Source organism: Lissotriton vulgaris, chromosome 1_1 (genome assembly GCF_964263255.1).
Source record: "Lissotriton vulgaris chromosome 1_1, aLisVul1.2, whole genome shotgun sequence".
Taxonomy (NCBI): domain Eukaryota; kingdom Metazoa; phylum Chordata; class Amphibia; order Caudata; family Salamandridae; genus Lissotriton; species Lissotriton vulgaris.
In genome coordinates, this window is record NC_141685.1 from 920736356 (window position 1) to 920750167 (window position 13812).

The 13812-nt window shown below is 47.6% G+C and overlaps 1 protein-coding gene across 1 annotated transcript in view; it reads right to left on the reverse strand.

Annotated features, from left to right (window-relative positions):
- The window catches only part of PPAN (peter pan homolog), a 109764-nt gene that overhangs the window by 53207 nt on the left and 42745 nt on the right, over positions 1-13812 (reverse strand). The window contains exon 6 of the mRNA XM_086959073.1: positions 3844-3920. Within this exon, the coding sequence (XP_086815199.1) occupies positions 3844-3920 (77 nt within the window). The remainder of the gene's footprint in view (positions 1-3843; positions 3921-13812) is intronic.

Genomic DNA, 13812 nt, shown 5'->3' on the forward strand with positions numbered 1-13812 from the left:
GTTCGATACAATATCCACAACAGATAATGTTTCAGATCCATTGGTGGGAGGTGATTGAACTCCATAGATGGAGAAATCATCCAATCCTTTCCCCCACTTTAAATTTGGGGGGGATCGCCAGGTCACATTCTTTCGACACTAGCGGTCTCCTTGGCATTAGAGAACTCACCATGTGCCAGTTTGGTGCCCTTCGCGGCCTCCTGGTCGCTGGAGTATTGTTCTACAGCTTCTTGAGACTGTGGCATGACGTAGAGTGCCCACCTCTGTTTTCCCTCGATTTTAGAGTGCTAGATGAAACTAAGAGCAGGCTCCGCAGTTCTCAGTTCAATGATCTCCCAGCTGGCAGATTGCAGAATTGGTGGGCGCATTTCTTCACAAATTTGTGATGGGACTTCGGGCAAAAACTAAAAGCAATGTGTACCATACCCACTCCAAATACTTTGATCCTCATGGTCTGTTACCCACTTGCGTTTTCCTGGTTAAGATACCATAGTGTTTTTTGGTATATTCCCTCAGCGTCTATCCTCTCAGCCTCTTCTTAAGAATTTTCACCATCAAGAAAAAAATAGTTATTTTCTTTCTCTTAACCTACGGATCTCAAGTCTGTGTATCCAGACACAGTGGCGGGAAAAAATGATTCTGAAGATGGCTACAATGTACAGATGATTCTAGAAGGTACATCTGAATGTCACAGGGTGGACCTACAGCCACATGGTCGATGTTGGAAATGTAAAAAAATAAATAACGGACACAGAAAAAGAACAAAGACAGCATTCCCGACACAAACACTAGATGATGGAATAACACAAAACGTGTGAATCCACAAATGATTCACGCTGCAAAACAATGGTTTACTAAAACATTTTTAAGAGCAGAATCTGTAACTTTACAACAGCCAACGCTTCTGTAGAGGCAGCGGACTAGTGACATTATGGGTATTAACTGACACGAATGGCCCCACTATCCTAAATGGAAAGGCAACTAGGCAGCACTAAGGGAAGCATTGTAAAGACACTATACAAAGAGGGTCTCAAAATAAAGTGAAAATACGAGATAAAGGACAGAAATCACGTTCAAAGCAGGCCTGAAACCCTTAACTCTAAAGCAGTGAGGCCAGTGCTTTGCCTTGCTCTGCACTTCACTGACAAAATGGGATTGCTGCGTGAAGGGTTTCAAATAGTGTATGCTGAAGGAACACACTTCAGTTGCACTGTAGAATAGTAGAATCTACTTGACCAAGTAGAATTCAAAGTCACCAAAGCAAGTAAGTCACTGAGGGTACGGACTGCGGCAAAGCATGCTAAGTTAGCCCTTATATTCCTTTACCCACTAAACATGGAATCTGCCTCCCATCTCATTCGCACTGAAGGACATTCTTTCATTAAAGGACCGCCCATGCCAGATGAGGGTAAATTGTTCTGATCACGGAAGTATTTTCAAATTAGTCCTACAGAACTCCCCATCTCCAATCTGAGAAGTCCCCAAAGTGGATTTCACTCAAAAATCACAAGTTAAATGAAAATCTAAAATACTAGTTTTCTTCACTTTACAGTAGCCATAAAGATGCGAGATTATGCGCCGCACTAAAATATCTAATGCACTTTATAGGTTCGCCATTATATTATATTGTATTGTAATTACATTGATATAGAGCTTACTACCCCTGAGGAGGCGTTGAAGCGCTTTTTCGGCAAGTAGCACGCTACTACGGGACCCACAGAGGATTAGTGTTGAATTAGTATAGTGAAACATGCAAGTACATTTTAAGTGGTGGATAGGTTAGTCAGTTATTTGGAATGATAGCAGAAGGATAGGAGGAAAAAGGTTTGTATTTATATAGCGCTTGTTACCCCTGATGGGGTGTTGATGCACACTATATAGGAAGCCCATAAAGAATTAGTGGTGAATTAATTAAGTAATTTCAGTGGTGGATATTAGACAGTTATTTGGAGTGAGAAGGATAGCGGAGAGATAAAAGGGGAAGAAAGGTTTGCATTCATATAGCCTTTGTTACCCTTGATGGGTGTTGAAGCGCTTTCCTGGTGAGTAACACGCCACTCCAGGAACCCATAAAGGATTAGTAGTGAATTAGTATAGCTGAATATGAATTTGAGAAGTGAACATGTTAATCTGTTAATTTTGATTGATAAGGATATTTAGAGAAACAGTTCAACAGTATAACTACCACTTGCCCACAGGTCCGCTACAACTTTAAACAGAGCCACTGTCTGCCTCAATCAGCCCTCACCAGGCAGATCAATATATACCAATTTTCTGCACTGCATGCATCAGAGCGTTTCCTTAACTTGAAATCACTGAGACTCACTCTATTAAGTATCATTTGCAAACAGCCAAATTATCAGCAAAGTTCTACTGAGTAACAGAGTACGAAGATTCCAACGTACACAGGTGAAGCACCTTCAATCCTCCTCTCTCCAATTTCCACCACATGGAAAAATCACAGTATCCCCTTTTACCTTTCTAGTCAAACGTACTTTATTTTTCCATTACAGCAATTTTTGCTGCAAGATAAAAATCAGTCTACTTATTTCTTTTTTTGCTTAATCATATTTCGTGTACCTTCTAACCCACACCAAGCAGTTGGAAGTTTTTTGTTTTTTATTTATTAATGCATATCTGCAGTCTACCCCAGAGGTCTTCAAACCAGCAGTGGGATAAGGGTAGTTGGAGAGGAAGGTGGTCAGCCTTGAATTGGTATTGGATCACAGGGGGGCCGCACCACTGGCCAAGAGGAGCATCTTGTTGAAAACAATGCTGTGCTTTTAGTCAAGTCACTTCGTAATGGCAATCATTATTTTGTGGCTCATGTCCCAGCTATGAGTAGGTGCCAAGGGGGCAAGGGCCTAGAAATAACCCTCGAAGCACACACCCCCATTTTTGATAAAGGTTCACACTTTGGATACTTTTACACGTTAGGGAGATAAAGCTGCATATAGCACTGGAAATCAAGTGTTTGCATTTTAAAAGGGATAAATGAGCATTACTGCAAAATTGTATTTTCATTTGGGAGAGCGGAACTGAAAAGTTTGAGGAGCACTGGCCTACCATGCTTATTGTGAGCTCCAGTTCCACTGTTGCAATACTGTCTATATATAAATAAAAAATAAATCAGGGAGTGAAGATGGAGCAGTTGCATTATCTCTGAAATGTTGTACAAGAATGGGGTGTGTTCTTCTAGCATCTGACATTATGACAGCGATCAATCAGATGAATGCTTCCATACTATTTTACCAGGACCTTATGTTTGACAAACTATCAACTTGTTATGGTACAGGAAGCACAGTTCGGTCATCAGAAACAGGGGATGGGGCACATGTTCTCTCACATACAATAAGCTCTTCCTTATTTAACAAAAGCCCTACTGCGTATTATTAGACCCCCTTAGTCAATGTTGACTCTGGCTCCAATTGAGAGGTTTCCAACAGCAACCAGGAACTGGTTTCAAGACTGAAGCATATAAAATTCAAAAGTAGCACTATAAAGCCCAGTACGCAGACATGAGTCGTAAAGGACTTTGTGGGTAGTTTTTAACTAACCCCTATTTTTCTGTAAAATATGTCAACAACAACAATCACACACCAAAATGTAGTAACAGCGTGACTTCTTCCAAATTTACACACTGCTTGTATCTGCTAGAATCTAAAGAGAACAACTTTTTGCTCAATAGTGGGCAACCTAAACAACTATATCACGATTTTATACAGTAACAATCTTTCGACCAGAATGGTAAACTGATTAACACAGGAGCAACATACCCTACATCCACCTCACGCTGCAATAGACGAACACAGAGTGAACCAAAAGGGACTAATGCATACTTACTAGTGGCGGAATTCTATCAGCTGGGCGTCAGGGTCATAGTTCATAAGGACACATCTCTTAATGGTATTGAGATTCACCTGAAAGAAAAATCTACATTAAGAACAAAGGTCCCAGATGACTAAGGCCTGGAGGCAGGCTTTTAGAAACCTGGCAATACAAAACATGATTGGCCTGCTTGCTTTCATAGATATAGTGGTTCTTATAACATTAATCGGCACACCTGCCAAACTCGCCATTGCAGGTCTTGCCTTGATCCAGGCATCTACTTACAAATCCTTCCCAATGTGTTACCAACATTACACATGCATAATCCGGTCAGCAAAACGCTCAACTGTTCCACAGTGCACTTTATTTTGTTTCTTTATATAGGCCTTATTAAACTTACTCTATTATAATGTACTATAGAAGAAAATCTCATCTTAGAATGCTGGTTTGTGATTTTCTTACAACACACATTATCCTTATAAAAAAGCACACATTTCTCAAAAGGTTGACAGACCTATCTGCAGTCTCAAATAAACAATTAATACCAAACTGATTGCACTCAAATACCCATAATCTTGATATAGAGTACTAAACTCCATTCATAAATAAGACAATTTAATAAAAATACATAATGTATAGACAATGTTTGTTGCCAATATGTTCTTAGCCAACCACGATTGTGCACCATTAAGTGCCTGACCCTAAGATGGCAACTGAGAGGAGGAATAGGCTCCATTACACCAAGGTGCCCACAGTATATCGGTACCGCTGACTCTGCCTTTGTGTGCCATCAATGCTGCGGCAGTCCTGGAGAAATGTGTCATGGGAGTGCTTTGTGTGTGCTTCTGTGCATGTATGAGGGTGTGTGTGCAGACGCACGTGTGTGTGCGCGCCTGTGCGTGTATGAAAGACTATGTTCACATTTGTTGTGTGCTTCTGCATGTCTGTGCGTGTGATGGTGTGGACATGTATTTGGGTGTTTTTGCATGAGAGTATGTGATTCTATGTGTGCTTGTGTGAACAGATGTTTGTTTGTGTGCTTATGTCTGTGCGTGTGATGGTGTGTGCATTTATTTAGTTGAGTGTTTTTGTATTAGAACATGGGATTGTATGTATGCTTGTGCGTGTGGATGTTTCTGTATGTGCGCCCTCTGTTCACGTATGAGTGTGCGCACATTTGTTGTGTGCTTGTGCATGTCTGTGTGTGATGGTGTGTTTGTGTGTGTGTGCATGTATTTGTGTGTATGTCCTTGGGTATTTTTGTTCTGGAGCATGTGATTGTATGTGTGCTTGTGTTCTTGATAGTTTCTGTATGTGCCTGTCTGCGTGTATATGAGAGTGAGCGTATTTGTGTGTGATTGTGCATGTGATAGTGTTTGTGTGTGCATATATATATATATATATATGGGTGTTTTTGCATTAGAGCATGGGATTTTATGTGTGTTAGTTGTTCTTGGATGTTTCTGGCTATGTGCTTGTCTGTGTGCATCAGTGCGCGTTGGAGAGTGTGTGCTCTCATTGGTGGGTGCTTGTGCATGTCTGAGCGTGTGATGGTTTGTGCACGCTGGATTTGTTATTTTCTGGCGGACGCTGTCCTGGATATTGACTTTAACTGCCTGATGCCTAACCTTAGGATGGTAACCAGAGTACCAGTGTACAGTACAGTCCCCTGCCTGACCCCAAGATGGCTTCCATAGTGGTCCCCTACACGTTGTTTTACTTCCCTGGGACAACAATTGGACATTGACCAGACCTTGAACCTATACTCTAACTTGCCTACACATCAGGACTTAGAACCTGCAGAACTTAACCCAGACTGTGGAGACCTAGCGATTTGGCTGATGCCCGGTAGACCTACCATATAGCTAAAGAGGAGATGGGTTGTGGACTCCCCCTCCCTGACGTCACCTACCCAGCCGGACCTTGGGCAGATTTTCCCCTAGTCTCTACGTCCTGTTTTCCTCCTACCCCTTTACCCCATCCCCTTCCTGCTCCATTAACCTTGTCCCCTATGTTCTTTAAATGCTTTTCTTGATACTTATGTAATTTTTAACTGATGTAATTTGCAACATTATTGTCCCTTTACTTAAAGAGCTTTGATTCCATTTGGTCTAGCCAGCGCTATATAATAACTCATTAATTAAATCTGTTCCCATTTAGTACTATTTCTCCCTCTGTCTACCTCCCCAGCTCTACCTCCCCAGCTCCTAGCTCCTATCCACTCTCCCCTGAATCTCTCACCTTGCCTGCTAGTCTGCCTAGCCCCCTATCCTTTGTGCCCTTTGACTAAGCACTCCTTCTCCCCTTGTAGGGAAAATATCCAATATTTATACTCTGGAGTCTCAGCGTACCCGCTGGGAGAGTCCACTGCGCCTAGGGAGCCACTCACAGCTGAGGTTTGGTATGGAACCCCTTGCCAAAGCACTCACTCTCCCCTTTTTGGGGAAGGATCCAGTATTTAGGCTTCAGAGTCTGAGGCCCCTCTGAGAGAGTCCACCGCGTAAAGGGAGCCTCCCGCAACAGAGATAGGGCAGCATATCACTTCGCCTGGGATCACAGCTTACAGGACTTTGGACGTTCCTTTCACTCGTCTACCGGTTTGTGTCCCCGTCGCCCTTCCCCTCCTCTATCCATGCCATGTCCTTCACCCTCAACCTCCTCTTTCCCGCCTTCTTTACCGGTCTACTTCCCCAACTCCTTCCCCCCATTCTCTGAATCTTTCCCCTTGCCTGCTTTTCCCCTTACGTATTTGTGCTTAATGTTTATCTTGACCGTACAAATAACTATGTTGCCATGCTCTAATAACTGTGTAACCTTTGTAACAATGTAGCCTGTAACTATGATCTGATGCTCATGTAAAGCGCTCTGATACCTCCGGGTCTAGCCAGCGCTATATAAAACCTTTAAAATAAATAAAAACAATAAATAAATATAACATGCTATATGGCCCTATATTCCATCTTAGGGTTCAGGTGACATTTATAATTCATCTGGCCTTCCGCCTCATGGTTTTTTAAGTCACCACAACCCTATGATCACAAGATTTGCCCATATTACAAAGCTGTCCAGTATTTATATATGCACTGAAAATAAAACGTTTCAATCTACAAAAAAAAAAAAAAAGGAGACTTTTTAAAGAAACAAAAACACAGCCAAAGACAGTATCACAATAGGGGCGGATTTACGAGCCTAGTAGAGTATTGCAAATGCTACTTACCAGTATGCATCTGTTCTTGGCATGTAGGGCTGCTGATATTCATATCTGTGCATAGTCCGCCACCTAGTGTTGGGTCCGGATGATTGCACATTGTTGTCCTGGAAGAGTCTTCGAAGTATCACGAGATAGGTGGCTCCTCCCCTGGACTACAGTGCGCATGGGCATCGCCTCCATCCCCAGATTGTTTTTAGCCATTGGCAGAGATGGAGTGAAGAAAGTGAGTGATGACCATGCTATGAGCATATGTGTATATGAATGAATACTGCAGCTGCTACAGGCGCCGGGGAGGAGGGTGGGCGATATGAATATCAGCAGCCCTACATGCCAAAAACAGATGCATACTGGTAAGTAGCATTTGCAGTTCGAGGCATGTGGGCTGCTGAATTCATATCTGTGCATAGAATACATAGCAGTCCCTCCATTAACAGCGGCCGCCCGTGCCAGCTGCAGCAGTTTGAAAAAGCGTTTTTAGAACAGCCTGACCAACAGCTGCCTGCTGTCTGGAATGCACGTCTACACAGTAGTGCTTAGTGAAGGTATGTGTGGTAGACCATGTGGCTGCTCTACAGATGTCTTCCAAGGGAATGTTACCTAGGAAGGCCATAGAGGCCCCCAACTTCCTAGTGGAGTGGGCCCTTGGTGGGATAGTAAGAGTGCGCTTAGCTTTAGCATAACAGATCTGAATGCACTTTACTATCCATCTAGCAATCCCCGCTTTGGAGATTGCATTTCCCTTGTGTTGTGTGGCAAAAGCAACAAAGAGTTGTTTGGTTTTGCGGAAATCTTTTGTCCTGTCCACATAATACATCAAGGCCCTTTTCACATCAAGAGTGTGGAGCATGCGCTCCGCCAGCGTCTCTGGGTTTTGGAAAAACACTGGTAATTCAATTGTCTGGTTCATGTGGAACTGTGAGACTACTTTGGGTAAGAATTTAGGGTTAGTGCGGAGCACCACCCTGTTAGCATGTATTTGGAAGAAAGGTTCTTGGATGGTGAGCGCCTGCAGCTCGCTCACCCTCCGCAGCGATGTAATTGCTACTAGGAACGCAACCTTCCAAGTCAAGAACTGGAGCTCACAAGAGTGCAGTGGCTCAAAGGGAGGACCCATCAGCCTTGTAAGAACCACATTGAGGTTCCATTCTGGAGCTGGTGGGGTCCTTGGTGGAATGACCCTTTTGAGTCCTTCCAGAAAGGCCTTGATAGCAGGGACCTTAAAGAGTGACAGGTGCTGCCTATTCTGGAGGTATGCTGCCATGGCAGACAGGTGAATGCGGATGGAAGAGTACGCTAGATTACATCGATACAGGTGAAGGAGGTAACATATGATGTTCTGAATGGAAGCATCTAGCGGGTCAATGCTGTGGTTCGCACAGTAGATGACAAACCTCTTCCATTTAGCCGCATAACAAGCTCTCGTAGTGGGCTTCCTTGCCTCCCGAATGATGTCCATACAATCGGGGGGAAGATTGAGGTAGCCAAACTCTAGGACTTCAGGAGCCAGATCGCCAGGTTGAGCTGTTGCGGATCTGGGTGCTGAATGTCGCCATGGCTCTGCGTCAGAAGGCTGGGAGTGAGATGAAGCCTCTGATGCGGTACCACGGAGAGTTCCAGAAACGTGGTGTACCATGGTTGGCGAGCCCACGTTGGAGCAACCAGGATGAGCGTCATCGAGTGTTGCCTGAGCTTGCGTGCCACCAGCGGTATCAGAGGCGCTGGTGGAAAAGCGTACGCAAATCTGCCTGACCAGTTCATCCACATCGCATTGCCCTGTGATTGGGGGTGTGGGAACCTGGCGGCGAAGCTTTGGCATTTTGCGTTCTCCTTTGTGGCGAACAGGTCTATCTCTGGATGACCCCACCTTTGGAAGTACGGTTGGAGTACTGATGGATGTATCTCCCACTCGTGCATCTGATGGCTGTGCCTGCTGAGCAGATCTGCCATTTGATTGTCCTTGCCCGGGAGATGCTCTGCCATGAGGAAGATGTTCCTCTGAATGGCCCACTTCCACATGCTCTGAGCCAGGTGAGACAGCTGTGGAGAGTGTGTACCTCCCTGCTTCTGGATGTAGTACATGGCCGTCATGTTGTCCGTCCGGATCAACACGACCTTGTTGCACAGATGTACTTTGAACGCCTTTAGGGCCATGAAGATTGCCATCAGTTCCAACACATTGATGTGCATCTTCCTTTGCTGAAGTGTCCACAGTCCCTGCACAGTGTAGTGGAGTACATGCGCTCCCCATCCCTGGAGAGAGGCGTCCGTCGTCAGGATGATCTGTGGGACAGGCTCCTGGAATGGTCGGCCCTTGCAAAGGTTTTGTGGATTCCACCAATGCAGAGAGTTGTATGCCCGACCGCTCACCAACACTAGGTCTGTCAGTCGCCCATGAGCCTGAGTCCACTGACGTGCAAGGCACTCCTGAAGCGGACGCATATGTAGTCTCGCGTGCGGGACAATGGAGATGCAGGAGGCCATCATGCCTATCAACTGCATGAACACCCTCGCTGGAAGCGAGTGTTGGGGTCTGAATCGTTGGATCAGCGCCTGGATGCTGGCGATTCTCACTGAATTTGGCTGCGCAGTGGCTGCCAGAGTGTTGATAGTCGCGCCCAGATACTGTCGCACGTGGGCGGGCTGGAGATGGGACTTTGGGTAGTTCAGAGAGAATCCCAGATCGTGCAGGAGGTGAATGGTGCGTGACACGTGGTCTACGCACTGCTGTTCCGTCTTTGCCTGAATAAGCCAATCGTCCAGGTATGGAAAGACATGGACGTGCTGGCGACGGAGATGCGCCGCCACCGTCGCTAGGCATTTTGTAAAAACTCTTGGTGCCGTGGTGACCCCGAACGGCAGGACCCTGAACTGGTAGTGCTGGTCTAAAATCTTGAATCTGAGAAACCTTCTGTGGGAAGGATGCAGGGGAATATGAAAATAGACATCCTTCAGATCCAGCGTCGCTAGGAAGTCCCCCTGTTGAAGCAGGGGGAGCACCTGCTGCAATGTGAGCATATGGAAGTGCTCCGAGTTGATGTACCAGTTCAGTGGCCTGAGGTCCAGGATCGGCCTGAGTGATCCGTCCTTTTTGGGGATTAGGAAATACAGGGAGTAAACCCCCGTTCCCCGTTCTTGCAATGGAACGAGCTCTATTGCCCCTTTTTGCAGCATGACCAGAACTTCTTGCTGCAACAAGGTCAAGTGCTCGTCGGACATAGCACGGCTTCTTGGCGGTATGTCTGGTGGAATAGATGTAAGTTCTAGACAGTACCCGTACTGGATAAGAGACCTCACCCACCTGTCCGTGGTGATGGATCTCCACGCCGGCAGGAACTGTTGGAGTCTCCCCCCGAAAGGTGTCGTGTGATCGGGGGGAAGTGACAAGACGTCACTGCTTGTTGGTGGTGGTGGACCTGGATGCATTGTTTCCACGTCCCCTGCCTTTGATATTGTTGCCTCTGTAGCCACCCCTGCCCTTGTTGTTGTTATACGAGGACTGGGAGCCACCCTTGTAGTATTGCGTGGATTGGGATGCCTGGCCCCTTGAGGTGCCTCTTGAGTTGGAGCGGCGAAAAGAACCACCCCGAAACTGCTGGCTTTGTAAAGCTCCCATAGATTTGGCAGTTTCAGTATCTTTTTTCATTTTTTCTAGGGAGGCATCCACCTCTGGGCCGAACAGATGGTCAGGATTCACTGTCTGCCCCAATATGGTGGTCTGTATGTCGGGTTTGAACCCTGAAATACGAAGCCAGGCATGACGTCTAAGTAAAACACTTGTATTGATGGCCCTTGAGGCAGTGTCAGCTACATCTAGGGCACACTTGATGGACGCATTTGTAATGAGTTTACCCTCCTGAATGAGCATCTCCCCCGCCTCCTTATACTGGTCAGGCAAGTGTTGAAGGATGGCCTCTAATGTGTCATAATGGGCCCTATCATAACGTGCGAGCAGGGCTTGAGTGTTAGAGATCCTCCAGATGTTTGCTGCCTGTGCAGCAATGCGTTTGCCTGATGCCTCAAAGATTTTGGACTCTTTGTCAGGGGGAGGAGCGTCACCAGTCGTTTGCGAATTTGCCCTTTTTCGAGCGTTGGAAACCACCAGGGAGTCCAATGGCAAGTGTCCCTTAATATAAGTGGGATCCGTGGGCGCCGCTTTATACTTCCTGTCGATGAGAGGATTGACCACCCGCGCCCGGGTGGGCTCCTTGAACACCTCCCGTGCATGCTTCAGCACTCCTTTAAGCATTGGAAGCGTCTTGACTTGCTTTTCGGCGACTGAGAAGGTGTCGACCAAAAAGTCCGCATCCACTGGATCCGAGTGGAGCTCGACGTCATGGTTCGCCGCAGCTCTCTCTATCAGTGCATTGAATGCCGCCGAGTCCTCCGTCGGGGACGTCTTTGCGGCGAAAAGTTGTGTCTTGCCCCGACTGCGGGTCGTTTGCGTCGTCGCCTGCTGTCCAGGGCACCTGCTCCTCGTCCGGATCCGAGTACGCAGGATAGGTGTACTCGGCCTCTTCCTCGTCGACGTCAGGCACGGGGGAATGGGCCGGCGAGTGTTCCAGGGCTTGTGGAGACAGTGGTTCCATCAGAGCCGAAGAGTCCGCAGAGTATTTTTTGCTCTTGAGTGGAATCTTAAAAGGTTCCAAGGTCGGCTCCGATGTAATCTTCCTCTTGAGGAGCGACAATTTTCCCGTGTTGGCGTCGATGTGCACCTCACGACGTTCTTCCGCCGCGAGCGGCTGGAGCCGAAGCTTCGACACCACCAAGGCAGCCTTCGGCGACAAGATGTCCTGAGAGTGTCCGCTCTGCTTAGGCGCGAAGGCTTTCGGCGCCGACTTGGGAGGAAGGGTAAAACGAATGGGCGTTTGCCCCTTGGCAGGCTTCGTCGAGGGCCTAGGCCCCGCAGGGTCCTGGCTGGGAACCACAGACTGCTGGATCCGCCGTAAGGATTCTCCCACCTTCTTGGTAAGGGACGCCGAGGGCTCAAACGACTCGAGCGACTCTTCGCCTTCGAGAGCGTGTTCGACGGTAAGCCTCTTCTTCGGCGCCGACGCCCCATGGCCTGGCGCACTGTCGGCGTGACGCTTTTTAGAAGCCGTCTTCGGGTCCGCGACCCCTTTCGGTGCCGACGCAGCCGCGTCGGATGCCTTCACCTTCGGCGCCGACCCAGATGGCTTTGGGTCGGCCACTTTTGCGCGGCTCCTCCGGTCAGCCATTTTGGCGTGGCTCTTCAAGTCGGCCATTTTGGGTTTCGTGGAAGTTGACGCCTCCAGAACCTTTTTCACCAGCGCCACTTTTGGTTTCGGTTTCGCATCCGAGGGTGCGAGACCAGTTGGCTTCACTTTCGGTTTCTTGTGAGAAATGTCCGTGACCGGGCCCGGAGGCGGGGACGTAGGACTGATCGTTAGATCTTGGGTAAGGCCCGAAGGCGATCCCTCGACCTGGGCCGTATAACGGGGAGTAACCCCGGAGTCTTGTTGGGGATGCTCTTCGTCCGAGCTATCACCCATCGCGGGACAAGCCCGGTCGTCGTCCCCTACCTCGTCGGAGACTTCGTCATAGGCCTCATCACCCGCGTCGCCGGTCTCTTCTTCGGACGCGGGGCCGGAGTCCGATTCTTGTACGTCGTCTTCTCCCTCAACCGATTCCTGGAAGATATCATCAGGTGGGGGTGCCGAAGCCGACAATTGAGCCTGGAGCCGATTAGCCCGGCGAATCTTCAAAGTTTTCTTGCTCCTAAATTTGGAACACGCCATGCAAGTGTCCTCACGATGATCCGGTGACAAGCATGTATTGCACACGGGGTGCACGTCAAGGTGAGAATACTTTGAGTGACACAGCGGACACTTTTTGAATGGCGTCCGCTCCATAGCAAGAGTGTAGTGTAGGCCCGTCCGCGTCGAAGCACGTGGAGGGGCAGTAGGAGATCGGAGCTGAGAGTCAGTAAGTAAACCCGAACGCAACAATACCGACGCCCAGCCTAAAGACCTTTTGGTCTCGAGAAAAGTAGAACAAACTATCGGTCCCGAGAGAGGGTACCGAAACACATCCGAACCCGATGGCGGAAAAAAACAATCTGGGGATGGAGGCGATGCCCATGCGCACTGTAGTCCAGGGGAGGAGCCACCTATCTCGTGATACTTCGAAGACTCTTCCAGGACAACAATGTGCAATCATCCGGACCCAACACTAGGTGGCGGACTATGCACAGATATGAATTCAGCAGCCCACATGCCTCGAACGGGAGAGAAGCCATGCCCACACTCCACCCATATTTTTCATTGGCTTGTGTCATTGTCTTTCGTAAATGCCGACTTCGGATTTGTTAATAGGCTTTTTAGTTTCTGCTTAGTACGGCCTTGTATTCATTTGGAACCTCCCATGGCTACTGGCCTCTTTACTTGGTTGTTGCACAGTACTTGTACTACTTTATTTACTGAGCTTTTTCCCGTTAGGCATGGCGGCGTGCTTTGCTTACATTCAGCGGGCCATGCCCGCTTTCACTTTCAAAGCAGCCAGGAAAATGGTGGCCACTTGTTTGTAATGCCATAGGTCTTGCATTTAAATTAGACCTGTAGCATTGCCAATATTTATTAAGATTGCGGTATTTCAGTGTGTGCACCAAAGTTACAGATGGCTTGCTTACCAGATGATCGCTGTGCAGTCACAAGACGCCGGTGTGCACTCTGAAGATCCTGCAGGCTGGTTGTGCTGGTCGTCTCTAGAACCCACCAGTGTGTGACAGAAGCTGGGTGCAGGCAGCAGCTGAGGTG